Source organism: Strix aluco, chromosome 28 (genome assembly GCF_031877795.1).
Source record: "Strix aluco isolate bStrAlu1 chromosome 28, bStrAlu1.hap1, whole genome shotgun sequence".
Classification (NCBI taxonomy): Eukaryota; Metazoa; Chordata; class Aves; order Strigiformes; family Strigidae; genus Strix; species Strix aluco.
In genome coordinates, this window is record NC_133958.1 from 3,876,655 (window position 1) to 3,903,623 (window position 26,969).

A 26,969-nucleotide genomic window follows, 5' to 3' on the forward strand; every position below is an offset into this window, starting at 1 on the left:
GCCGCTCACCGCGGCTGGTCCAGAGCTGCTGTCGCTCCCGGCACCGCGTGGCTGCGCGGAGCCCCTTCCCCGAACCCTGGGCGTGCTCGGATTTCTGTCTCGAAATTGTATCTAGAGCTGGGGGCAGGTACGACGCGGAAGATCCGCGGCTGAGGCTTCCTTCGCTCCACCGCCGTGTCCTCCTCGGGTCGTGCAGGGATTTTTCCCAAGCCAGCGCGCTCATCCCTCCCGGAGTTCCACGGTGTTACCTGCCGGTGGAACCGGCTCCCTTAGCCGAACCGCAGAAACCTCTAAAGTGCAAATCCAAACTAAGCGGCGGTTGCACCGCTATAAACGCTGCTTTTACCTTTTACTCGGTGAATTTACATCAGAAGAGTCTGGGAGATGGGCTTTCCCCAAACGGTATTTAAACCAAGTGCTTGAAATGGGGAATCTGGAGTGTATCATTTCAGAAGTATTTCGGAACTCTTCTCCTTTTAAGATACGCTGCAAAGGAGAGAAACTTAGTTGAGGGGAGGGAATTCTCCCCCCGCAAGCGCTTTCTCTGCCAGGAGTCGGTGAGACGACCCGGCGCGGGGCTCCCCCGCGCTCCCGAAGCTCTCCCTCCCCCCGCGGGCGCGGCGCGGGGTGGGCGCCCCAGGGCGAGCAGCCCCCGCTGGGGCGGGAGGGGAAGGCTCCCTTCATTTGTCCCCGAAGTGCAAAATTCTGGTGGCAGCTGTTTGGGGCGAAGAGAGCGCATCTCCTCTGACCTGCGCCGCTGCCCTCTGACCCGCTGTGAATCCCGAAAAGCCGGGGCTCCCCGGGGGCCGCGGCACACGAGTCCCCATTGTCCCCAAAGCTGGCGCGGGCCCGCGGGGCGCCCCCGGCCGCGCTCCGGGCTCGCTTAAGCGACTGGGCTGGGAGGGAATCGGCATCTGGGCTGGATCCGAGCGGGCTCCCTTTAACGCGTTCCAGGGCCAGGCTCGGCTTTATCACTCGGAGCGGGGGACTTCAGTTGGTAGGAAACAGTTTCTCCTTAGGAATACATCGGCCAAGGTTAGATCGAGGGGGAATTCCGCCCCCTCCCCTTCCGTCCCTGCCCCAGGTTTAAGAATAAATGCAGAAACGGTCAGAGTGGCATTGCCAAAAAAAATGATCTTAGGACAAAGAGGAAATGTACCCACGCCTATTGCGAAATGCTCAAAAAAACCTCCAAACCCCACCGTAATATGTCTTACATCTACCTCATATGTTCTTGTTTTCTCACTTTTTTTTTTTTTTGTGGGGGGGGGGAGTTGCCTATCTTACCCTGTTTGGTTGGGTTCTTTTATACTGAGAAATTGCATCTCAAAGATGCGAAGATCATACCTTGAAAGGTTGGCCTCTACTCTGTAATACCATCAAACTGCTGCTGCTTTTCTTCAACGTTAAAATAAGACCAGGCTCGCCTTTTGCTAACCTGGCAAAATCACTTACTGCATATTTATCAATTTGGGGAGGTGGGTTAGCATGGTAAATCTCCTTGAACAAAGATTGTGGGAGATGTATTAGTTCATCCAATACCATGTCTGTCACTTATGTAGACAGAATAATTCGGAGTCCCGGCTTTGCCCTCAATCGTGCCTGAATAAGGATACATTTTAATGAAAGTTTTATGGAAAGATTTTAATTTGCGATTTTTTTGGAGAGAGAACTGTATGAAACTCCATGAAAATAATATAGCATTTAATAGAAAGCTGGCTTTTTGAAATGCGGCAGAACGTGGATGGAAGGAGTTAGGTTTTATTCTGAATTGGAAATTATAGTTCTGTCCCGTCAAAAAAAAAAAAAAATCAGGTTAAAGAGAGGAGCTGCACATAATGAGTCAAGGAAATCCTTGCGCTGTCCCTTTAACTACCGAACATCTGATTCCCTCATCTGGCAGATGGTCTCTGAGCACAGATTTGCATTCATTGTCTTGAAATCTGTTTTCGCGTTGGTGTTATATAGATTTCAGAGGCAGATCTATACACAGATCAGAATACAAAAGGGCCGGGAGGAAAGTATCACCAAGGCAGAGTGGTTTAAAAAAAAAATTAAAATACATGCAGACGCAGGTATCGTCCTGGTTCACAGCGGGCTGGGCTGGGGAGAGCTCCAACTTCCTTTAATGGGAAATTTTGCCTACAGAGGATGTTATAAAAAGTTTTAAGGCTAGACCTGACAGCTCGTGTAGAGCGAGAACTTCAGGGGCTTCTGGGTGCGTTGCCGTCTCCCTCCCGCTGGCGCAGGCACTCTCTGCATACAAACCCCCGCGGGCATTGCGACCGCGACCCGGTTCGTTCCCTCTCAGCACTTTTTATTTTATTTTTTTTTTTTAAATACCGCGCCTCAAAGCAAACCAGCCAACGACCTGTGCCAGTGCTTTGTTACCGCACCACGGAGCGGACTTCTCGACCGCCGGTTTAATCGTTCTGTGGCGGGGCGGACAGGCTGGGACACGGCAGTTTGAAGTCACCCTACCCGGGTTGCCGCCGCGGGCAGCGCGGGGCCGGGCGACCAACGGGCCGGGCCACCAGCCCCCGGGGCAGCAGCGCGCGGGCCGGGGCGGCCCCGGGCGGGGGGAGCGCGCGGGGAGCGCGCGGCGCGGCGGGACCGCCCGCAGCCCGCCAATCGGCGGCGGCGATGCAAATGAAACGCCCTTATTTGGGAGCAGGCCCCGCCCCCTCGGCGCTATGTCTGCTCCCACTCCGGAACCCATTGATGGTGACCGGCGGGGCAAGGACCGGCTCTGCCAGCCGCCGTCTGTAACCGGACTCTCTTTAGCTCCATTTCTTCCTTTCTTTTACAATTTATCCCGCTGCTGCTTTTTTTTTTTTTTTTTTTTTTCCTCCCTCCCCTCCTCTGGATTAGGCAGCAATCAATCCTTCTCCCCGTGTCTGTTGAGAAACAGGTGATCCTTGTTAACAGCGATCAGTTTCTGGATGCAGTTTCCTCTCCTGCGTTTGAAGGATGATGATACCAGGCAAGACTGAATCAGCATAACTTTTACTTTGCAAGAGGAAAAACTTTTTTTCCCTATTTGAAGGCATTAAAAACACGTAGCATTTAAAAGCAGAAGAAGTTGGTTTTAAAGCTGAACTTCTCCACTTTCCTGGGATTTGTGTGTGTCTATTTCAAAGGCTGCGTCTTTTTTTTTCTCTTCTCCTCCCTTATCTCCCAAAAGGAAACTGTTGCTAGTTGGAATAGACTTTTTAAATGTTTGGGATTCAAGATACTTTAGGAAGAGGACCAATTCTGAAAGATAAATCTCTAGGTTCTGAAATGGATTCCGTCAGGTCCTGGGTCAGAAACGTTGGGGTTGTGGATGCAAACGTAGCAGCACAAAGGTAACCGTGACTATTTCTCCCCCACTTTCCCCCCGCTTTTTTTTTTTTTTTAAGCAAGCCTTTACTCTCTGTTGTTGTTTGCATTTGATATTAAATTTATTTTCCCCCCTTCTGCCCCCCTCCCGCTCTCCTCTAGTCAGTGATAATTCAAGGTGGTACAGCTAGAGCTAGGGAGAAGCGCTCCAAAACCGGAGAGCATCAAGAGCCCTAAAATCCACTGCGGGGATCAGATGACAGAGATCGGATCGTTCTTCCTTTTTCTGCACAAGGGGGGTGCGTTGGTTGTACCTAGCGATACAGACGACCCCTTCCCGATTTAAGCGTCCGACAGCCGAATAGGAGTGGACCAAGTTAGAATCAACTTAAATGTAGATCTTTTCCCCCGCCTCCCCCCTCCCCCCCCCCCCCCCCCCCCGGCCCATCTTGTTTTACTTAATTCAAGTGGCTACCGTAGGCATCGGCGAAATCTTAACCCGTGGATTCACGGCTGCTAGCTGACTGCAGCCGGCAAGCAGGGAGCGGAGCGTGGTCTGGAGCAAGAGGGGGAGCTGGGGGGGCGGGCAGCCGTGCAGAGCCCGGAGCTGCCTGCTCAGCCCCCCGCAAACCTCCCGCGTGTTTGCGGGGAGCACCTGCCTGCGTGTACCGGAGAGCTCTGCTGGTCTGAAACGCTCGTGAACACACCGAGCTGGGGGCTCGGCTCCTCGGCTTGTCACTTGTTCGGGCGGGTTAGCTCCCCCCCTGCTTTTATTTTCTCTTCTCAGCCAAGTCGGCACAGAAACCGTTATTCCAGTCTCTTCCCGTTAGGGCTAAGACGAGGAAAACCCTTTTCGGTCAAATATTTGTTTTTTCCTCGCTCTCTGGATACCTTTTAAAAAAATAATTTAGAAAAAAATAGTAGCGTCGGGGAAGGCTAAATTGGTCCCGGGAATAAGTTGGGTTTTATTTAGTATAGAGACAAGGTGAAGGGCATGTAACAGCAGATGGGACTTCAGATGGAACAGGGACCTTACAAAAACAGTCCATCCATGCCCCCACCCACGGCCTGATCCGTGAGCAAGGTTTTCCAAGCGCTATGGGAGGAGTTATCAGAGTTTTATGAATGTCGATAGACGGTTTAATAAATACGATGGGGGGAGGGCAGAGGTTTATTCCTGGGGAAAGCGAAAGTAAAAGGAAACGGCTCCTAAGAAGCCTCTAATTCGCGGGAGCGGTGGAGAGGCAGTCGCGTTGTGCTGGGGGTGGCATCGCCAGGGTTTTCTCAGAGATCCGTAACAAACCAAGAAATCCGAGTTCTTGCATGCAGAATGAGAGGAAGCCCCAAACTAGGTGCAGTTGTGGCGGATGTGGTGAGTTCACACTGTACCTATTTGGCAGTGGAAAACACAGGGAAACATCTGTAGTTCTCCGAAAGAGTCAAATACTTTTGCCAATGCAGTGGAGCTATTTTGGGGACTGAAAACCGAAGCTGTTCTGACTCCTAACTTGTCTGGCAGATAGACTTAACCTATTGAGTAATACGGAGGTGCTCATGTGCACCTATTTTCTCTGCAGTAGATAGAAATCGGCATTAGGGAGAGGGAGCTACAACTAGTGTCACGAAGAAATGTAGCTGCAGTTAGGGATCTTGTGGCTACGCAAAAGCGTTTGAATCTTTCCAAGCCGGCAGATGTGTGGGAAACGTCACTGCGTTTTCTGCGGTCAGGGACAAGATTTGGGCAAAGGCTAATTAACTTGAGTCTAAGTTCTTTCAGTTTAAAGCAGAAATTGAAGACCCAGGCATCGGTTCAAATAGGTCAGTGACTAAAGACTGCATTGACAAACTTCGCTGCTGAGGAAAGTGGATGCTCTGCTTGAAACTACTTGTCTTTTACCGAAAATGTAGGTGCCCCCGAGTTGACAGTCCGCTTGTGGGAATGTTTTAAGGTTGCTTGTCCTCTCCTGCAGGCAAGGAGAACGATGCTGGGATGTACAGATAGCACTTCAGACCCTCTCCTGTGTTACTTCTACCTCCCACCCTGCGTGTTGCACTCCAGAAATGAGTGTGACAGGCGAGAAGTAAATAGGTAGAGGAGGAAGTAGAACACTTACTGCGTGTAGCATTAACCGTCCTCCTGACATTCGGGGTCTGTAAATTATTCTTGTCCTCGGAGCGTAACTATAAAGCCAGCGGAGCCGAGCCGAGAAGGAGCATTTCAGTGACAGCTCCAGCTCGGGCGCGGCCCCTTCCCCGCTGCCCTTCTGCCTCCGGCCCGGAGCCCTCCCGCAGCCCGGAGCCCTCCCGGAGCCCGCCGGCCGCGGCGAGCGCGGAGCCGCCCTGCGCGCCCGCAGCGGTGGGAGAGCGCCGGGGCCGGCCCCGGGGGTGACAAGTGACCGGTCCTAACCTCGTGTGGCACTCGCCCAGGGTTGGACCGTTCCCGGCTTTTCTCTGAACGTGTTCTGCCTTTTCTCTTGTTGTTTTGCTGTTACTACTGCACAACCTGGTAATGTCTTTGTCTCTCCCCCCCACACCCCATCCCGTATGTTTCCTCCACAGCGGAGTAGCTTTGTCCAGAGCTCACTTTGAAAAGCAGCCACCCTCCAACTTGAGGAAATCCAATTTCTTTCACTTTGTTCTGGCTCTCTACGACAGACAGGGGCAGCCCGTGGAAATAGAGAGGACAGCTTTTGTGGACTTTGTAGAAAATGATAAAGTAAGGCTTGTTATCTTTCTTCTTCTTTTCCTCTCCAGATTTGATCTTTTCTTCTCCCCCGTTGAGCTGCTAACTTTTAATACCTGTTGCCCCTAACAAAATACAACCAGCTCCTGGTCAAGGGTTCAGGTGCTTTGGTAGAGCTGTTGCCCTCTGTGTGCTGCTGTAGTTAAAAAGGCTTGCAAGCCTCTGCTGTATCGAGAATACAACGGGAATTTCATACACCCATTAGAAAGAGAATAAAAAATTGAATGGGGGACAAATGCGCTGCTTTGGGGGTTTTTTTGGTACCTACCAGATCTGCCAAGTTTTATTAGTAGCCTAAGAGAAGTGGAATCTGACCTGCAATATGTCATATTATGTGTTGAGCTTGATTATATGTATTTCTTAAGACTCCAAAGTCAATGGCAGGACTTGAAAAGCATTTGCTTTTGGATTTTAAATCCACATGTTGACCACTTCACGTTTTTACAATTATTTTCTTAGTCGTGGACAAGATTTTTTTAATTATGAAGGATGCTCATAAATAATCATATTGTAGGAAATTACACTAAAAAAACCCCCATGAAGAATCATCCCTGTAACACAGCCTTCAGGAAATATATATCAGTAATGACTCAATATAACACTACTGCAAAGTAATGACCATGTTCAATATGCTTTATATTAACTGACTTGAAAAGTATAAATTCGTCTCAGTGTATTGCCTTGAAAAAGTTGCGAGTGTAATAGCAAATAAGGGAGGAAAAGAAGTTCTTGAACTCCTACAGGAAAAGATGTCAGCAGTATTTTGTAGTTTGTCCTGGGTCATTCGGAAGGTTAATATATCCCAATCAGTAGATTCACCTCTCAGAATTTTAATGAACTTTGTTGTCACTTGCATCATGATTATCAGCTTTTGCATTTTAAATGTGCCAAGTGTAAGTTCTGGAAGAATTTTTTTTTTTTTTTTTTAATTCTCTCTTACAGGAGCAGGGCAATGAAAAGACGAACAACGGCACGCATTACAAACTCCAGCTCCTTTATAGCAACGGTGAGTCCCCTTTCCAGTCACCTTCTGTAGGTTGCCCAGCGAGGCAAGGTTAGTAGGTGCTGTCGCTATGATTTCTAAAATACACAGAAATTTCCTTGCATAATGCTCCTTCAGTGTGGGGCTGGGCTCTGACGTTTACCTGGTGTGGATGGGCTTGGGAAGCACACTAGAGGAAACAAACCTAAATGGTCTTTCTGAGGATCTTTAATAAGGCACTAGATGAAACTAAATGGTTTTGTTCTGATCTTAGGGAAAGATGCATGTAACGGCATTATTTATTACTCTCCTCTCTCGCTCTAGGTGTCAGGACTGAACAGGATCTGTACGTTAGACTCATCGATTCAGTCACTAAGCAGGTGAGCATAGCTAATACATGCCGTGCTATCCTGTCCTGCTTCATCCTTCCTTCTTTCTTAATGTTGCCCTACATGTTTTTTCTTCTCTCGTTCATTTTTGTCTCTTGTTCATCTGTATTGCAGACCTTATTTTTGGGGGTGATTGAAAAGCAGTGCTCTTAACTATCTTTTTTCCTCTATGGATTGTAGGCTTTTATCCAATTTTAATCAATATTTATGTATAAGCTGCTTTCCTTGCTCATAAAGGCTTTGTGGGAAGGTATTTATTTGCAGGTCATGGTGAGCAATAGTAAAAAGCCTTCACCTCAGATTAGTATATTACGACAAATAAGTAACCCCCTGACGCTACTGGCTTACCCCTTTTCTTAATTTTTGTAGCCCATAACTTACGAAGGACAGAACAAGAATCCTGAGATGTGCAGAGTTTTGCTAACCCATGAAGTCATGTGCAGGTAAGATGACTTTATTAACAGAATATAATTTGTTTGTTTCCATAGATGCCAAAATGGCCTTTCGATGAAGTTGTAGGTAGGAAGAGTTTGATTTTGTTTGTTTTGTTGTTGAGTCAGATTCTCTGTGCAGGAAGACTTTCTTTTTACATGAGGATAATATTTGATTTGGGTTCAATACAGATATTTGGGTGTGGTGCTGGTTTGTTGTGGTTTGGTGTTTTTTTTTTTTTTTTTTTTTACTGCAAGAGATTTAGCAACCCCAGGTCCACAGCCTGAGCTGTGCTATTTTTGTTTAAACTGGGCCTTTATATGTGTTGTTTAAATGGAGACGTTTCATGTGCTTCTTTCTTAGAAGATTCCTGTTCACCTTTTGAGAATGAACAGTTTAACTTACAGATTTTTACCTGGAAACAAAAAGGCATTCTTCATGTAATTTTTTCCAGTGAACTATTTTAATTTTCTTAATTAAACTATCATCATTAATGTTCTTTAATTTTGCTTAGTTCTACTGCAACTGAAAAAGAAACCCCTCAAACCAAAACACAAATCCTTCTTTTCTATACCATGTAAGCAAAATTTAGGGGACTTCCACCTTTTTAATTAAGACGACACTATTTTTAGCATGCAAAGTTATAAATTAGCAGGCAAAATGAGTTGAGGATGTTTTTAATAACATTTGTGTAAGTCTGGAGTTACATGTACCTTATGTATGTACATTGTGCTTCCATGGTAACTTATTACTTTTCCTGTTCTTGCGTAATTAAATTTTTTTCAATACATATAACAATGCAAACAGTCAATGTTCTTATATTAAAATGTGCTAAATTGTGCATAGAATGTTCTTTCATAAAATGAAAGGCAAAACCAATCTTGACCTTTATTAAACACAGTTTGTGATTTATTGTATTAGTGGGAGGGGGTTAAGCTGTTGGGCTGAATGTTGCTTCTTTTCATGTTGCAGTTGGCTACTTGATTTTTTTTTTTTTTAAGTAGTCTTTTAATGTAGTAGTAAGAGCAGCTTATTTGGACAGACTTCTTGTCAAGGGAAAGTCTCAGTTTTAGTACTTCAGCAATTACATCAACTATTCCATTACTTTTTAAATATAATAAGAATCAAGTAAATGTATAGTGTTTATCTGTTGTGCTTTGCTCTCGCTAATTAAGAAAATGAGCATCGTTACTTTTGACGAACATTCACGTATGCGTGCACAAGCACAGTGTGTCCCGTGTATGAGATGCATACGGGGCGCTTTACGAGGACCTGTAGATGTAGCAGTGAAGACCAAAGGTACATGTGCTACTTTCTGGCACATCTAGAACTTGCGTACATATTTAAATGTATGTTACCCGTGTTGCTGAAAGCCTTCACTGTAACTAGGTGAACATTAGAGAAGCAGAATCTTTGGCTTGCTATGCAGCTGGGTCCTGCTTTGTGATAACAAAATAACAGTTAGCGTACTTTGTCTTTCTCCACTGTTTCTGTATGGAGTACGGTTCTATTTTAGAAGTTAAAATATTTCAGCAAACGCCAGCACCTTCCCGCCCAAATGTACTTGTTCAAAATAATATCAGTTTGGCTTTTTCTCCTGCATCCTCTCTATGCCTTTATAGTATCAAACGCTCTGTTCAGCTTTTATATACCTGGCCTCCACTGATGTCTATAAATGTATTCTGTGCTTGATTTAAGGTAGTGTTCTACAAATGTAAACCATTATTCCGATTACACTGAACTCTCCTGCTTGATAGATTAGCTAGGGAAGAATTACAACTCAGGGATGTCCTTTCCATGTAAGACACAGATTAGTGAACGAAATCAAAAGCGCTCTGTAACCTAATCAAGACATTTGATTTTAAATGTCGTGTTTTCCTAGAGTACCTCTGAACAGGATGCTGCGTATTCTGGAGAGGCATTACACATATCACTTTGAATAATGCCAAGGGAATGGATCCAACTCTAGTTAAACTTGACATTTTATTTTATTTCTTTTAAGTACAATAATCAAATCTTCCTCATTGTGTGCTGCTTAAGTGGCAGCATCAATTTTTAAACCCCCTAGTTTAGTTTGCATTAGTAACAGTACATAAAAATTTAATGCACTGTACCCACTCTGCCGTTCAAATTGATGCCTACTGCTTTTAAAAAGAAGGGTCTGCCTGTCTTTCTGCTCCTCTTCCCGTCCTCGCTAGTTGAAGGTAGGCTCTTTTTTTGGTGTTCTTCTGTATGTAACCACACGCGCAGATATTCTTGCTGTATAGAGACAAGTGCATCCGAAACTCCGCGTCTTCCACTCAGACAGTGACAGATGCATGCTTAGCAGGAAAGTTGTCTAAATATTGATACGGCTACAACAATCTGTCATACCAATTGAAAGTTAAACTCTCAACTCTCAATAATTAGTGCTTTCACTGAGAGGCTCTATTTATTTGTTTGCACATCTGAAATTTTTCATTTGGGTTATTATGGCCCAATGGGAACTGTTCCTATTAGGTGGGTTTATTTTAAATACACAGTCTTTCCCCCCCAATGGTTGGAAATCAAGGTAAACAGTCTCCTCTCCTGGAATAACTTTTTTCTCCTCTTCTTTTTCTTCCAATTATCGACTAAGAGGAAACTAGTTGTTATGCTGCTGCCAGCAACCCCCTATGCCCTCAATGCTCAGAGGGTTAAAAGGTATTATAATTTGAACAGAAGTAGTCTCAGGGCCTACAGCTGGCTAATAACAGAGTTGTATTGAGTGCAAGCAAGCCCCACAGCTGTGACTTTCGCCACAAGGCTCAGACTAGACGGGAGCTCTAATCAGCTGGGCCAGGCGGCCACTGGGGCCTGTGTCTTTATCGGCCAGATGGTGTGAATTTAGACACTTTTGTTATGCAATTGCAGGGAGGAGTTGGGGAGAAGAAAACAAAACAAAGGCCACCATGCTGTGAGCTTATTTGAGTTTGAAATTAGAGACAGATTTTTTTTTTTTTTTTTTTTTTTTTTTGGGTGGGGGGGTGAGGGGAGGGAAGTTGAGGGCTGAATTTTAAAACCATTTTAGTCAAGTGTGAGGAGCGAAAGGATGCAAGTTTGCCTTTGACATGAGCCTTCTGGAGTATTGAGTTTGGAGATCTGGTGTTGTCTGTGGTAGCTTTTTGGTTTCTGTGTTTCTTTTTAGCTTTTTTTTCAGGACTGTTCGTAACGTAAACCATTCTTTTTCCCAGGTACATCTAGTTAGAGGGGAAAGTATAATAATACAAGGGGTAGAAAATAGAAGTCTCGGGCCTTGATATTTTTGTTTTAAGCAAATGAGCATCTCAAAAGGTATGTTTGTAGCACAACATTGTAGCGGAAGTGTAAATTTTAATAGAATATTACAGGCTTGATCGTGGACCACTGAAGTTTGAGATTTTTTTGCCACTGACTTAAATTGGAACAAGTCAATTCTGTTACAGATGGCACTTGTAAAACAAACCCAGTGGAAATGTTAGTGCTTGGATACTGTGATGAAATACTTGGAAACTGGGATTTAAAGAGGTACTTTTGCTAAAATGCTGGGGGGGAAACATCCTCAGTCTTTAAAAGCAGTCCGAGTTACGTGTGAGCTGGTCACTCACTGGAAGTGACTGTTTTCCCCAGTTAAGAAATTTTTTCATATATGTTTGGGCTCAAAAAGCATTATGGTCAAAGGGAAAAAAAATCTAGCACTCTAATGAAAATCTGTTACACAATGTGATAAGAATATAGATATTTGTAAAATATTTGGAGAACTTTAGCTGTAAGCCACAGTTTTACAAGGAAAATTTTTAAGTAATACAAATGTAAAGTTCTTAACTGCAACAATTGTGCAGACTAAAATAAAACAAGATGTGCTTCTTTCAGAACCCAGCCATGTTGTACTCCAGTCTCACATAATTCATTCTAAAACACTTACTATGCCAAGAACTGGCAACCTCTCTGGGAAGAGTACATGAGCTGATGAGATGGGGTGGAGGTACTGCTGGTGTATTCTACTCAAACGTTACTGTGGTGTAGTGCAATCAGAAATATTTTTTTTATGACCAGCTGCATAAGTGAACACGACTAAAGGATATCTCATTTAGTATTATTGCAAAGAGAGGAAATGACTGCTGTTTCAGCTAGCTGTAAAAAAACCAGAAACAAAACTATTTTAAAAATTGAGTTCCTTTTGTTGTTTTATTATAGCGGCATGTAAACCAGCAAGGCATTTATTCCTGGTGTTATTTCCAGTGCAGTGTTATATTGGACATGTCAGAAGTACATGGCAAATTGATATTCTTCTGAATGAGGGTTTTCTGCTTTTTGTGGTTTTGTTTATTTTGCTTTAGAAAATATCTCACATCTTGACTTTTAGTACAAAAATATGCAATTCTTCGTAAACAATCATTAGGCAGTGAAATGCATAAAAGATGCACTTAAAACAAAGTTGGGTGGGATATTCTTAGCTAGTGTGAATTACCATAGCTTCACTGAAGTCGATGGAGCTATGACAATTTACAGCAGCTAGAGGGTCTGCCCCAGGGATTTTTAAATATTTAGTGTATCCTTTTATTTTAAAAGGACTAGCATCGATGAATAAGTGCGGGTTTGAGGCAAAGGAAATGTAGGAATGTTGAAACGGTTAGAGCTGCTATTCAAATAGATCTGCTAGTTGTAGCTCATCTTGCTGGGCAATTTCAACTTGCAAACGGGAAGTTCCTGGCACACACTGTAACTTAGGGAGAAAATGTACGCATTTGAAATTTTTCATATCAGAAAGAGGAGTTTTGTCTAAATGTTTATTTTAAGTATTTATAATTGAATATTAGGCATCTCAAAAAAAAAAAAGCTACTCATATTTTGTACTGCCTGCAGTGAATTCAAGCATTTAATTTAATTTTTTTTTTTTTTTAATTGCTCTGCTTGGAATTGCTCCCCAGTTGGAACAACTGTGGGATTCAGACTGACTTGAGAGTTTTGCTAACGTATTCATCACCTATTACACCACTGTACAGAAACCTAAACAATTTCTTCATTCCATATGTGCAAATTTGAGCAACCTCAGCAGAATGTGAAAAACATAATTTGGAACGGCATTTGTGTAACTGAAGGCAGAATCTGCTCTGGTGACTTTTGAGGCATATGGGACTTCTGATACAGTCTACTTTAGTTTTGGATGCCTCCATCTTCCCCCTCCCATGTTAGCTTGGGTTGGAACAAACTCTCTGCGCGTCAAGACAGCTTAAATCTTCTAACAGACGTCTATGTTGCTACAAATTTTTAAAATTGAGAATTTTAGATCAAGGACTGATTTTTAAAGTCTGTTAAACTTTTGGTACTCAGCTGGTGTATATGCGAGGAGCATCGCCCATGTCAATGAGTATATCAGTGGAAATCAAATAATGACCTGTCTCTGTTTGTTTGTTTGTTTTTTATTATTTAAAAATGAGAGAAGGAAGTGCACTGGTTCTGTTTTTTCCCGAAGAAAGTTTAATTCACTGGGAGCGAAGAACATCAAATAGTTCCTGAGTGTAGGTTGTACTCTTCTGTACCATCTCCTGATACATCTGTGTATGTATGTACACATTGTGCATGTGCACATACACACACGTCTCTGCATACATGTGCATGCACACGCATCTCATTCTGCAATACGTACCTTATTGCAAGCTCCTGAGGGAGGGTGACAGCATCGTCCTGCATTTTCTTACCAAGCCAGATAAATGTATTTATTTTATGTCGTGAGCTCATCAGAGAGAGTTCTGACCTCTGTACAATCACGGTGGTGGCCACACAGTATAAAATGTGCATAAATACATGCTTCATTTTAAGGGCTTAGCATCACTGAAACAATTGCAATGGGGTTTACAGATGAAATGCCAACTTGAAAAACATCTCTTCAGATCCTTGGTAGGAACTAAGTATGTTCGGTTTCTGTTTTTTCACTGGTGCTACTATAGTGTTGAAGTTTCCTCTAGGCATATGAAACTTAGGGGTTACTAGATATTTAATAATCAACAGATCAGTTATTCAAATATAACAAATCATTAGGTTGCTTATAGTCAGTTCTAACACCTTCTTTTGATGGACTTTTAACCATACGTAACACATGATACTTATGCCTGTAATGTCATTATGACATTTGTTAATCATTTATTAAGCCTTTATGAATAGCACCTTAATCTAAAGTGTGACCGTACTGCTGTTCATTTTTGGCTGGGAATTTAAAAAAATTCTACGCGGAGCCAAGTGCCAAACTCCAGCTGGAATTAACCTGGACTTGGGCACCCAATTCCCTTAGTTCTCCCTTCTGGAAAACCTAGCCAGAATTTCCTCAGTCACTCTTCCAGGCATATATTGAGTCCTGAAGGTTTGCCGACAAGACCTCTAGCTGGTTGCTTTGCTATCAACTGTCACAGTAATTCTTTGACTTTGGTTTTCTTTTTCTGTGTAGTCGGTGCTGTGAGAAGAAAAGTTGCGGCAATAGAAATGAGACTCCGTCTGACCCCGTGATCATTGACAGGTAGGAAACAAATCCTCGTTTTCCCACAAAAGGAACCTCAGATAGTTGTCTGTGCTTTGAGGTGGCTGAGGGTCTTTCTTGATGGTTATCTGTCAGTGTCTGCTATTTGAAGATCTCTGTGCTTCATGATTCTTACAAAAATTCCTGCCTAAGAGTTTGTTAGCTTTAGTCCATCGGGGCTTACCTTGCCAAATTATTGATGTTTATTTTTTAAGTTCTCTGTGTATCATTTTCATTGTGACCAAATATCCCATGTATGCATCTGGAATATTTTCTGTTCACCAGGGATATGATCCAACTGGATTACCGAGGCAGATAAAGCTCTGAGCAACCTGGCAGCTTCAGTAATATTTTTTTTAACAAAATAACAATATTTTTGTAGAAATGTGGGGAGGAAGGAAGAAAGCGGTAAAGGCGGAAGTGCAACATATTAGGCAGGATTAAAACTGACAGTTTGGGGATTGTGAGCAATATTATCTAGAACAGCAGCTTCATATATTACTTGGTTCCAGATCCAGGTCTAGATTCTGCTTGCCAGTTTCTGGGTAAATAACATAAACAGGGGAGAGCAGCAGTTTGTTAAATCATGAACTGGCACATAAAAATTGTGGGTATTTGTGGAGGCTTAGAAAACGAGCCTGTGGAACTCACTGCCTCAAAGTGGTGTTTGAGATCTGGAGTTCAGCAAGATTCAAAAAGGAAAAAAATAAGAATAGACAGAGCTGTTTCAGAAAGAAGTACACAACCAAGATCTCCAGAAGGAGAACAGTAAATAAGGAAAAGTCAGGAAGAAACCTTTTCCCCCTAGATTATTCAATAGTAACTGTTTAAAGAGTTTCTTTTCCCTGAAGCAGCTGGTGCAAGGGGCCAGTGGAGAGCTGATGCTGAAGTGGATTAATTGTGGATTCAGTTTTTATGTCTGTATGTGTCTGGCATGTTCTATCTACAACCTAATAAGCATTATTTGTCACAGTACTTCTTGTGAATTTGTTTTGGCATTCGGAATGGTCAAGCTGGTTTGAATAAAGATCTATAATTATTTCCTTCATTTTTTCATCACGGAGTTAATCTAAATAATTTTGGAGCTTAGACGTGATGGGGTTCTTCCACTCCCTTTACTCCATGTTTTTCCCTTTTCATTTTGTGCTTAGAAATTGTGTTTGGGGCCAGAGTTCCAGCAAACTGGGCTGTTTGTGTGGGTGTGAGGGGCAGTTTCCTGATGAGAAGCAGAAGTCCTAGATATGCCATCTTGACCTTTTCTATGAAATTTCTAGCTTATTTTTGGCTGTGTTGATGTTTGGTATGAATCTGCATTTGGGAACTTTCCAATCTGAAGTCTGAATTCTCTGAAACTTGTCTTGCTGCTAGAGAAGCGGCATGATGTAAGGCAGTATATTAGAGTTAAGACCATGAAGGGGTTAGTTCCTACCTCTAACTGAATTTGTCATCGTGAGCAAGCTGCCCATTCTTAGGCAAAATGAAGATTCTGATGTTTTCTGTGGGGATTTGAGATCTGTTGATGTAAAATGCGATGGAAGTGAAACTGTTAGAAAGAACAGGGTTATCCTTTTTAACAACTGTGTGTAAAATGTGCATCACAAGTCATCTGTGTGGTCAATGAGTCCTAACCTTTCCGAGCTTGCTGTAAGCCTAGAACTTTTATTAATAACTCCCCTGCTAACAGCACTCTGCCCGTAGGCATCCCTTTCGCATGGAAGCATCCTCTGGGTTCAGTCTGGCAGGTTCTTGCTGAGTGTCAGTTCTTCCCTTTCATCTGTGTGTGTGCGTGTCTCAATTGCAGGTGAAACTTGGAGTTCAGTAGGAGTAACAATAAGGCAGATGAGAGAAATAAGGGGTACAGCCCAATAGAGCTGTTTCATTTGGTTTTAAAAGCAGTCACTATGTTGGATTTAGGCCACAGAGGAAAGAAATGATTACAAATCTGCACTGCTGTCTGGAGGTGGCATGGTTTAGTGAACAGAAGCTAAACTCAAAGATCAATCTTTTTCTTGTTCTACCGCTAATCAGTAGTGCAGCATCTAGCAAATGACTCCCTCTTCTGTACAGTTACTTCTATTCCACCACTTTACCCAGTTAAACAAGGTTTGAGGAGTTGAGGGATAATCCTGTGTACTACATCTTAATCAACACATGTAATGCAAATATAGTAACAAAGTTATGCTGTACATGTCTGTGCACAGAGGAATTCATTGTCTAGTCTGTCATCCTCAGACATTTCCACAGCAGTAAGTGCAACTACTTAGGAGTTTCAACAGTCCACTCTCCCAAGCCACATTCAATGGGGCTAATCTTTCTGTCTTTCAAACAGGCAGGATACTCTGCTGGAGAGCCAAGTGTGTTCTCAGCTAGCTTGGGAGTCTGGGTAGCAGTGTTTTTACTTATTTAGGGGGTCTTTATATGGCTTCTTTCGAAGAAAACATCTAGGCTTAAGAAGTTGGTAGCAGGTGGAATAAAATTTCTGAAATGCAGCTTGCAACCATCTGCAGGCCAGTAAATACGGGAAGATGCTCAGTTCAGTGTTGCCTTTATGAGGGATTTTTTTGTAGTTTAAAATGAACTACAGGTTTTCTTTAAAAATAAATAATAATTGGAATGAGGGTGTTTTTTCGTTGTTTGAAATGCTAGGTAAATGTAAAAATTTGTCATGTAACAATGTAGCTGTTACGTTCTAGCATGTCTCTAGAGAAGTGGAAAAAATGTAAAACGGAGAGAGAAGGGATTACAAAACCACATTTGTGTTATGCAGAGCCGTGTCTCAACAGTGCGTACGAAGTGAAACAGGACTAGAGCTTTCCATTGAGAATAGAAGGAAAATGGAGGCCAGAGAAGAGCTTGGTTGTCTGGAGGTGCTAGGTTCTCCCTTTGAGCCTGGGTAATTAATATGCATTGTTCCTGCTGCAAGAGTGTGTGAGACAGTTGTGGCTGGCGCTCAGGAGGTGCCATCTGCATTGTAATTCCAGCTGTGTGTGGGGACCTACATGGTTTGATTGTACAGCACAGAAAAGACCAACATCTTCAAAGCTATAGTAGGTGACTACCATAAGGTGTGAGAGCAGAGATGGAACCCAGTTCAAGGTCGAGCTGTGTGTGTAGCTTAGGTCTAGCAAGTTCTGGGTTTGATTTGCAGCTCCCACAAAGGCAGTGGCCTACTCAAATGTAAAGGATTGGGGAGGGCACCCACATTACTAATCTCTAAGCTGCTTTGCTGTACAAGCAGCCCGTGCATGGCACGCAGGTTCTCTCAACAGCAAAGGAGCTGCAAGGTAAGGGGTTTAGCGTGCAAGGAGAAGCAAGCTCTGTATGGCACTCAGAGCTATGCTCCTGCCCAGTGGGCACAAGTTAAATTGAGTGCTCTGGGTACCTCCGAGGGTGGTGAAGCAAGGAGAGGCATTGCTACTGGGTAGAGATACGCACCGATGGCTGTACTACTGCAACTTTATTGTTCGTTGTTTTTCTTTTTTGCCTGAGCTAGCTAAGTGGCTGCATCTGGTGTGCCTGTCCATGCTGTGGCTACATGCTTCTGACCTTGCTATTGATGCACCCTCCAAACCTCACAAGACTAATGAAGCATTCAAATCGGTTGGGGTTATAACTTGCCATCCAATGTTGCACTGAGCTAAACATGCACCAAATTTAGCTGAGTTCAGGGACTACATTATAAGTTGTTGCAAATGAACGTAACTCCATCAGCAGTACAGTGTTTTCCCCTTTATTTGTTTCTCTCCCTGCTTCTTTGCTTTTTATAGAGACTGATGCTTAGACTATTGTGTTGGTTTACCTGTTTATTGCTGTAGGGAGGCACAATTCGTTCCAAATCATGGAAACTTGTATTGCTGTTTAAAAAGGAAGAAATAGTTCAGTGGGGAAAAAATGTCAGCCATGTTGCTGCTGTTTTTTTTCATCTCCTTGAATGCATTCCAAAAGTTCTTATGCTGAATAAAACATTTCTGCTGTGACCTTTGCTCTGGGGACTAGATTTAGATCCTAAGGACCCTGTAGTTATTTTTCTGTTCACTCTTGGAAACTAGCACTTTTCTGTATGAAAGGGAGCTTCTTCACTGAAACATGCTGTGTACCCTCTCCCACCAACAAAGACCTGTAGGATACATTAGAGTATTTAGGTTCCTGCAACATCCTGACTCACAGTTCCAGTGTAACTCGGAGCAGAATCTGACTTCAGAATGCTGCCTCTGTTGTAACAGCAGTGATAGAGCTCAAATCCTGCAGTGCTGCTATTGCAGCCGTCAAAAAGCAGAAGGAGACGTAACTCCACAGGAACACAGGACTGAAAGGATGATCTGAACATACACGGGAGATGATATGATAGATGTTTAGCCCAGGAGCATTTGCAAAATATGCACTCCAGGTTTTTTAGACGAAACAGCCACGGTCACTTCTCAAAATGTTAGAGCAAGCTTTGACTTTGTGTACAAGGTCAAAATTCACCAGAGCCAAACTGGTTGTAGTGTGTTCCCATGGTGGATCATAGCACTGGTGGATTCTCAGTGATCTTAATTTCTATTCATCGTGTCTTCCTGCTTAGTTTTTGAAGTTAGTGCCTGTGGAATTGGTAGGTTTCCGAGACTTTAGAAACGTAAATGTAAATGTTTTTGTTTCTTTTTCTCATGGCTGAAGTGGTAGTTCTTAACGTTCCTTGTAGTTCCTGGAAATCAGAGTGTGAACTTCATATACTGACACTTCCTCCTTTGGTGAAATCATACGTGGGGATATGAAGTGGATGGGTTGGGGTGGCTTTCAGATAGAAGGGTGGAAGTTTGTACTTCTGAGGATGATACATCCCAAATGAAAGCTGTGCTTTGTCATGCCTATATTATAATTACTTAGTTTGTTATCTTTCCCGCACCAGTTATGCAAACAAAAAAACCAACTTGGTCTTATGATTGGATACTGTAAATGAACTTAATTCCTCATTTTACTGCAGATTTTCTCTCTCATTTTAGGTGAGTTGTATAGTTCTGCATATAATTTCTCCATTAAGTGGGAATAATTTTTTTTTTTTTTTAATTTTTTGTGTTTCTTGAAGATTTAAGCTCTTTAGAGCAGGCTATTTGGTGTGCTTGTTACTCTTAGTGCTTTACCTAGTTTACTAAAGCTGTGATCTAATTGAAGCCTCCAGGGTACTGGGGAGAACTGGGTGACTTTTTCAGCTGAGCAGTTTATTTGCTTCTTTTTCTTCTTCTGATAAGAGATAAAAAGTCAAAAGAAATTTCCGTGTAATTCAAATGAAACATCTTAATTCAATTAAACAATGCAATACGACTGGGATGGGACAGACTTTTTTATTACTACAGGGGAAATTACTTGGAACACCACTGCAAAATGTGAGCATAAGCTGTGTGCTGTGTGTAGCTGGCTGGCTTTATGGTTTCACTGTGTGGAGGCTCCTGAGTCCTCTGCTGTGTCTGAGCTGATGGAATGAGGTCATTCAGCTCGGATGCTTTCAGAATATGAGATCCTGGGTTCAATTCCTCTTACTGTTAACCTAAACTCTTCCTAACTGTCCTGTAAAGAATCTAATGTGTTTTGTTACCGCTTTTTATTTCTTTCTTTCTTTATTGCAGTTGTTACTGGGGCAGTGGCTGCAGTGATGAATGGGATGTGAGCGAGCTGCTGGGTTGTGTGGAATATTGCCGTGGGCCCAGCCGTGCACTAACCGGTGGGTGGAGGCGTGGGGCCAGCTCTGCAGCTGGGTCAGCAGGGCCACGCTGGCTCGCACCAGCTGAGCACTTGGCACAGCGGTTTCAGTAGATGGTGAACTACAGTATTGGTCAGCTGACACATGCTGTAAACATTTAGGCTTTTGTTATTATTGTTTTTAAAGAAAAACCCCAAAGCATGAAGGCGGCTGGCACACCTGTTAGCATCTCTCTATAAAGAAGCAGAAGAGGCTGGATTACATTCTTGGACTGTAGGGGTCCAACTATGTAGAAACGAGGCAGCGTGGATAGAGATTTTCTTCCCTGCTGATCCTCGTGCCCTACCTGCTGTATGGATAAACAGAGCGCTGAACTCTCCCCGGCTGGCTGGCTGGCACGTTTCACAAGCACTAAAACTCACTTTAGGAAAGACAGCTGCTGCCAGGCTTAAACATTCTGAGTATGCCCCTATAGTGTCCATGCTGTGTGTTAAAGTGCTCTGTGTGAGATGTCCACATTAATAAGGCTAGGCTTTACGTCTTCTTGTGCTCCCCCCGCCCCCCCCCCCCCCCCATTCCCTCTCCCTAAAAAAGGCAAAAGGACATATAGATTATCTTTCATTTTGAAGGACCTGGCTTGAAATCAGTGCAGACTTCTGGCTATGCTGTTTTTTTGTGGTGTTTTTTTTCTTTTTTTTTTTTTTTTTTCCTTCTTCTTTTCTCTTAAAGTCCTTTTTAGAGGGCTCAGATTATCCCTTCCATCTCCCTTTCAGGTTGATCCCAAAACCCACTGGGTAACACAGGGATATTTCCTAATGCTTAGAGGCAGAACAGCGTGAATGGAGAGGCCTGGATCAAATTCCCACTGATACTGAGTTGCCCTGTCACTTCAAACAAGCCACATAACTCTGTGCCTCAGTTTCCCCCTTAACACAGTGTTAGCAATTACCTGGCAATGGTTTCAGATCATTGAATAGGAGTTTTTGTTTCTACTGCAAGGAGGATTTCATCTACATGGCAGAGTTGGATTGTTCTATTTCTGCTCTGTTCTCCTTACTCCTTGTAAGCCTGCCAAGGTAGAATAAATGTCTCAAATCTGTTGCTGCTGTGGGGTGAAGCTAGGAGCCACAGATAGACGCAGCCCTTCTCAGCTCCCTGCGTGCTCCAATCCCCCCTTCCAAGCCTCCAAAACCCACAATGATCTCTTCTCTTGTCCTAGGGAGTCAAAGTCCTTTGTTCACTGCTAAACCCTGCTCTCCTGCAAAGAGCTGCTGTTGTGCCATCTGTCTCTTTATGAATTTTTTAGTAGACTGGATGTTTGTGGGGAGTCAGTAACTTAAAGTGCACTATCCTAGCCATTTGACAAGTGGTTCTCTTGGTGTGTGATTTGTTTGTTTCTCTTTTTCCCCCTTTTCTAGGCAAAAATAAAATTTACTAGTTTGCTGTCCAAAGCATCTTGAAATCTTTGATGCTTACAATCACTTAAAGCTTGTGAATGGAGTAAACTGGTGACTAGCCTGTGTCACTTAATCTTTTTCTTTTTACACAGATTTTCCAGCAAGTTGGTAAGTCAGAAGAAGCTTAAAGATCTCCTTGAGTGTGCTAGAAAAATGAAGAATGGACTTGTGGTTAAGGAACTAGTTTGAACTGTGGAAGTCCTGGGTTCTGCTCCTTTGTCCGTTGCAGAGTCCCTGTATTTTTCTAGCCGTTCATGTAGCCTCTGCTTAACAGTACACAAAGTGTAAGTGTGTGCTTTTCTGGCTTTCACTGCTAACGCAAAGATACATATGCTGAAAATTGATCTGTGGAAATACTAGGATGATATGGAAAACTGTTGCCATCAGGGTGGAGATTGTTTCAGAGTGATTAAAAAAAGTTACTCTCTTCCCAGACAGTTGCTGCTGCCTGGGCTGAAGGTGTTACTGTTTCTGAAATCAAGGAAAAAATAAATAAGATGAGTTTAAATCATTGCTGATGTTGAGCCCAGATTTATTAGGAGGCTAACAGAACTGGAACCTCCTCTCCACTAGCTTTTTGTACATGTGTGCTCCTAGCCATGTGCTGTCATTGTGTGACTCTGCAGCCATTCTGTCCTGAGCACCTCACCTGAGCCCTCTGAACGGAGCGTTTGCCCTTTTGGGTATGTTAGAGGGGAAAAAATGTAATGGGTGGGAGCATTAACCAATACCGATTGCTTTAGTTCCACGAAGTCGGTAACTAGAACAGTTAGCACATGTTCTGGTTTCAAAGCTGCAAGGGGAGCATGGTGAAGTCTGAGCAAGGACATATTATATAATTTAAAGAAATCTGACTATTGCTACTACTGCCTAGAAGCCTTAAGAAAATAAGTCCAATGAAGTCAAGACCCAAAGGATTATAGCAATTCTGCCTAAATCAGATAAGCTTCCATGATGCTTTAGTGCAGTTTGGACAGCAAGCATGGATGAATTCCAATCTTATGAGATTAGCTGTGCTTTAACTAAGATAAAAAACATTGATGGTGCTGGCTGGCTGAATCCTGACTGAGCAATGCAAAGTTTTGAGTAAAGTTCAAACATAGTGTGGAAAAATCCTCGTCCCCTTTTATACTCCCCTGCAATAAGGAGAATTTGATCCAGTGTGTGTTGTGCTCTCATAAATGGCAAGTGAGGAGGTTAAATGGCTGCGGCTGATAATAAGGAGTCTCCGAAGGACAGATGAGGTATCAGCGTAAGGAGCCATTAGAATCAATGAGTTTGGTAGTAGTGGAGAGGGGAATGGAATAAAAGTTTCCCATGAACTAAAGCACCTCTGGGAATAGAGGCTGAGGATAAATTCACTATGCAAACAGCACAAAAGAAATTCTGGGCATGTAGACCAGTAGTGTGTGACACAGGATCTGTACAACTCAATTTTTTGAAAATGGGTCTGTGTTTGCCTGGATCCATCTGCACTCATCATTGCAAATGCTAATATTTCGGAGTATTTGCATCCTAATGAAAGCATCCTCTCTGTATTTATGACCTAAAATACTCTTCCTTATCACTTTTGCACTCCTCTCAGCCTCTGTCTAGACCTGGTTTTATGGACTTGTCACTTCATCTGCCCTAACCTTTTTTGTTATTGCCTCTTGCTTTCCTTTTGAACCTTTTGTTTCTCTCCATCCCTTCCTTGTGTGTTTCTTTCACCATCTGTTTCTGGTGGGATCTCATATATTTTCTACCCTGTAAACATCCCAGGATTTCAGCCTCTCTGCAGCCGGTGCTTCACATCTGAAGAAGGCCTTCCAATTAATGTGTAGGGTTTTCTGCTTTCAGAGAGGGAATGAAATAATTTGTCCTGCTCAGAAGGTCACCCAAATTTCTTGTAAAATGAAGGCAAGGTTGAGATCGAAAGTATATAATGTGTATCTGAAAATTGTTTAAGTCAGTTTGAGATGGGCTCATAATTTTAAAGCCCGTAATACTTCCATGACCTGCCCACGTAGGGGAGACAGTTTGTGACACAGTGAGTCTTGTGTGTTCCAGACTGGATCACGTAAGTGTGTCCTGGAACAGCATTTCCTCTCTGCAAGTGTAATGCATATTCCCATCTTTCTCTCTGATTTGGGTCTCTAATGTGCTGCTGTCATCCAACCCATCTTTTTTTTTTTTCTTTTTTCCTTCCCTCTCCATCTTCTCTTCTCTACTAATTTCCTTCACAAATAAATGCTTATTTCTCCATGGGCATCCCATTTATAATTCCATGTTTGGTGGCTTTTCCTTCAAGTGGAATCCATTGAGCTTGTAAAATGTATTGGATCAGTGAGCCTATAATGAGGCTTCTAAGTCCAAACAGTGCAAGTCTGCTGGGATTTTATTGTTCATAAAGCTTCTTCCCTGGGGAGTGATAGAGCCATTAGGTGTGTGCTGTGTTTAATATTTGGTCATGACAGGAAGCAATAATTTTCTATCTTTTACTGTGGCTCCCAAGTTGTTTTTAAGCAGTCAGCTTATTTGAGTCTCGGTGACTGGGAACCCATTAGGCAAAAGGAGTTGCTCTTTCCTACATGGGTTTGTATCTTTCCTACAAAGGCTGTTATTTATTTCAAGAAAATAAAATAAAGTGGCAACTGATAGCCCTATGGTGGCTTTTAATCACTTGCCCCTCTTGTGAACTCCCAAGCGCTGTCACACCTGACAGGAGATGGCATAAAGCTGATTTCACCAGATGATGGCATTTCTTATGCTGAAGGGATTTTTTAATTTATTCCAGCAGAGAACAACCACCAGGGCTCCTATTTGTATGGTATGTTGTGGGTTTGGGGGTTTATCTTGTGCAAATCCACAAAATCAAAACTTCTTTTAATTTCAGTGGAAGCAGGAGCAGGGCTGTATTTAAGTATTTTGGAAGTGGTTATATATATATATATTTTAGGAGAAAAAAATTCAAAAGCAACTATACAGTTTTGGGTGCTTCCAAGTTTTTTTGAGCCATTTTCAAAAAGGTCCCATTTCCAGATGGCACTACATCTTTTCATTGAGCTAATTAGAAAAAATAAAAATCAGATTTTTAATCTGCACTTAAAATCTATTTTCACTGGGGGGAAAAAAAAGACCAACCAGCCAAAAAAACAAGGACTGAAAACCAGTCTGCTTTTTTTGGAAAAGACTTGCAATTTGGGACAGAAAACCTGACATCTTTTCACCTTTTTTTTTTTTTTTTTTTTTTTTGCAGTCCTTCCTCTTGCTCTTTGAAAATCAAGCTATATTATTATTTTAAATTGAGAGTCTAAAGCCACTTGATAATTCTCCAAGTACACGTGCACTTTTATTGCTTGAGTATTTAAAACTGACCTTTGTCCCACATTTAACCAATCTACTCTTTTTGAACCAATTGTTACCCAACAGTGTTGTGTTTTTCCTTAGTACCTTTTGGGACATGTGTGGGGTAGAAGCACCATCTAGGACTGTCAGTCCAGCATCAGCCTGACAGACGCCCTATTTTTCTTACTTGTTCTGGTGGGAAGCTTTCAGTGGGCTGTAGGAAATGGCAGTGCAGTAGTTCACACAGATTCTCCTTCCACTGTTGCAGTACACAGAAGGTACCAAAATAGGGTAGCCTGCAGCTGGGAAGAAGAGTAAAGCTGTTGGTGACAACACAAATGTGCCCATCAGCTGAGGCTCTGTTACAACTGTGTATGAAAGTCACGCCACTGTCGGTGAGCAGGTGTTCTTAGGGAAATTAATGCTCTTTGGAGAGTTTTGTATAGGGCATAGCATCCTGCCAATCAGTAAGCAGAACTCTAAGGTAAGGTTTTTTGTAAGATGAGTGTTTCTCCAAGGGGAAGAGAAATAGAATAGGATGAGAAATTTTAAGTGACTTCAGAAAATCTATAGTCTTTCATAATATAAAATCTATAGTGTTTTTTAAGCTTCCTGTTGCTCTGTTTATTCAAGATCCTTTAGCAAACTCTAGGAGTTGTGCTAACCCATTCCTGTCATAGGTTTCCCACCGAAGCAAGATGAAATGAGAAGACTGAATTAGAGGAAGCCCATACTGATCAGTGAAATCAGTACATACAGCTCTTCCTTCTCAGCTCCTCCCCTAAGCCTGCATTGATTAAAGAAGAGGTCACATAGAGAAAAGAGTACATTTGGGGCAAAAGACTACGTAAACTCAGACTCTGAAGGCTTTATAAATGCAGTGTTCACAGATCAGACTGGGGAGCTGGCCTCCTGTGGTCCTACTGCAGAGGTGTACACCTGTAATAAACCCAGCACTCCGTATTAACAAAGTGTGCTCTGGTGGAAGGGATGGAAATTGGGATGCTTGAGGTCCTTTTCCAGGACTCCCATTCCTGTGGCCTGCAGAGGAACTTGGACAAATCACTTCTCCCTTAACCTACCTTGATATGCCTTGTTAAATTGCACGGCCTTTGAAATGGGGACTGTTTGGCAAGCAAGATGGGATAAGGGAGGAGGAGAGTTTCATCTTGGCTAGGTAATTTGTAGCACTAATTGTGATGGCAATTTAAATGACATTGACGGTGTCAACAACAGAAGATGTTTGAGTATGTTGACTGCTAGTTGAGGTGGAGCAGAGTCAGTCCACGCAGGCTGACCTCTTTCTGAAAAGAACGTTCTCGCTCACGTGTGTAGACACTGTGATGTCAGTTTAATACACACAGCTAAGTACCAATTAATTTATTTTTGAAAAAGTAGCTCAGTGATTGAGCTGGAAGAGTCTGGGTTATAGAAGCTTTGCAGCTCAAAGCGTCATAACTTCATACCCACACGGCCTGGGGCGATCAGTGAGTGAAGTGACTCCAGCTCTGCAGCTTGTGGAATGTTGAGCCCTTTTCCCTCTGCTCAGTTTTTGGCATGAAGGCAGAAAATTCTGCTCCATGGATTTTTCATCCCTTTTAAAGAAAAAAAATAGTAACTATTCTCATTGGAAATGAGAATCCCCAGCAAAGTAAAATGATACCATCAATTACCACAAATCCTTTCAGGATTCAGGCTCTGTAGCCTGATAGGAAGTTGCTCCTCTGACAGTCTTTCCCTTGGATTCCCGGCGCTTCCCTCAAAGAACTAGTCGACTTTCTCCACAGGATGTGCCATCAGTTCTGCTTCTTATGCTTCTCACTGTTGCTGCTGACTGCACCACCAAGCTGGTTTTTTTTAGCCTGATTATTGTAGCTGTTCACTTGCTCTAGTTAGGTCTGTTCCTTTGCTCCAGGGGAAAAGTTTTCTACTACCATATTTTCCCGCTGGGTCCTTGTCTTGATCTTTGCAGCTCTGTGCAAGAGGCTTGTATCAGAAAGGAAAGAAATAATTGCCTTGCTCTTATGGCTCTGTACCCAAGAGCTATGTTACAAAAGCAGGACTGCACAAGGTCCGTTTGCATTAGCCAGATACACACACGTTCTTTTTCAAAACGCCAAACCTTAGAGG

General features: G+C 42.8%; 1 protein-coding gene across 3 annotated transcripts in view; it reads left to right on the forward strand.

Annotated features, from left to right (window-relative positions):
• The first annotated feature begins 2,762 nt into the window (after positions 1-2,762).
• The window catches only part of EBF2 (EBF transcription factor 2), a 146,601-nt gene continuing 122,394 nt past the window's right edge, over positions 2,763-26,969 (forward strand). For 2 of the 3 annotated variants that reach the window (XM_074808141.1, XM_074808142.1), the window contains exons 1-6: positions 2,763-3,347; positions 5,881-6,037; positions 7,007-7,070; positions 7,371-7,426; positions 7,805-7,878; positions 14,310-14,378. In XM_074808141.1, coding sequence (XP_074664242.1) covers positions 3,217-3,347; positions 5,881-6,037; positions 7,007-7,070; positions 7,371-7,426; positions 7,805-7,878; positions 14,310-14,378 — 551 coding nt within the window. In that variant the 5' untranslated portion in view covers positions 2,763-3,216. Of the gene's footprint in view, positions 3,348-4,552; positions 4,694-5,880; positions 6,038-7,006; positions 7,071-7,370; positions 7,427-7,804; positions 7,879-14,309; positions 14,379-26,969 lie in introns of those variants that run through there. The other variant, XM_074808143.1, reaches the window with a different exon arrangement.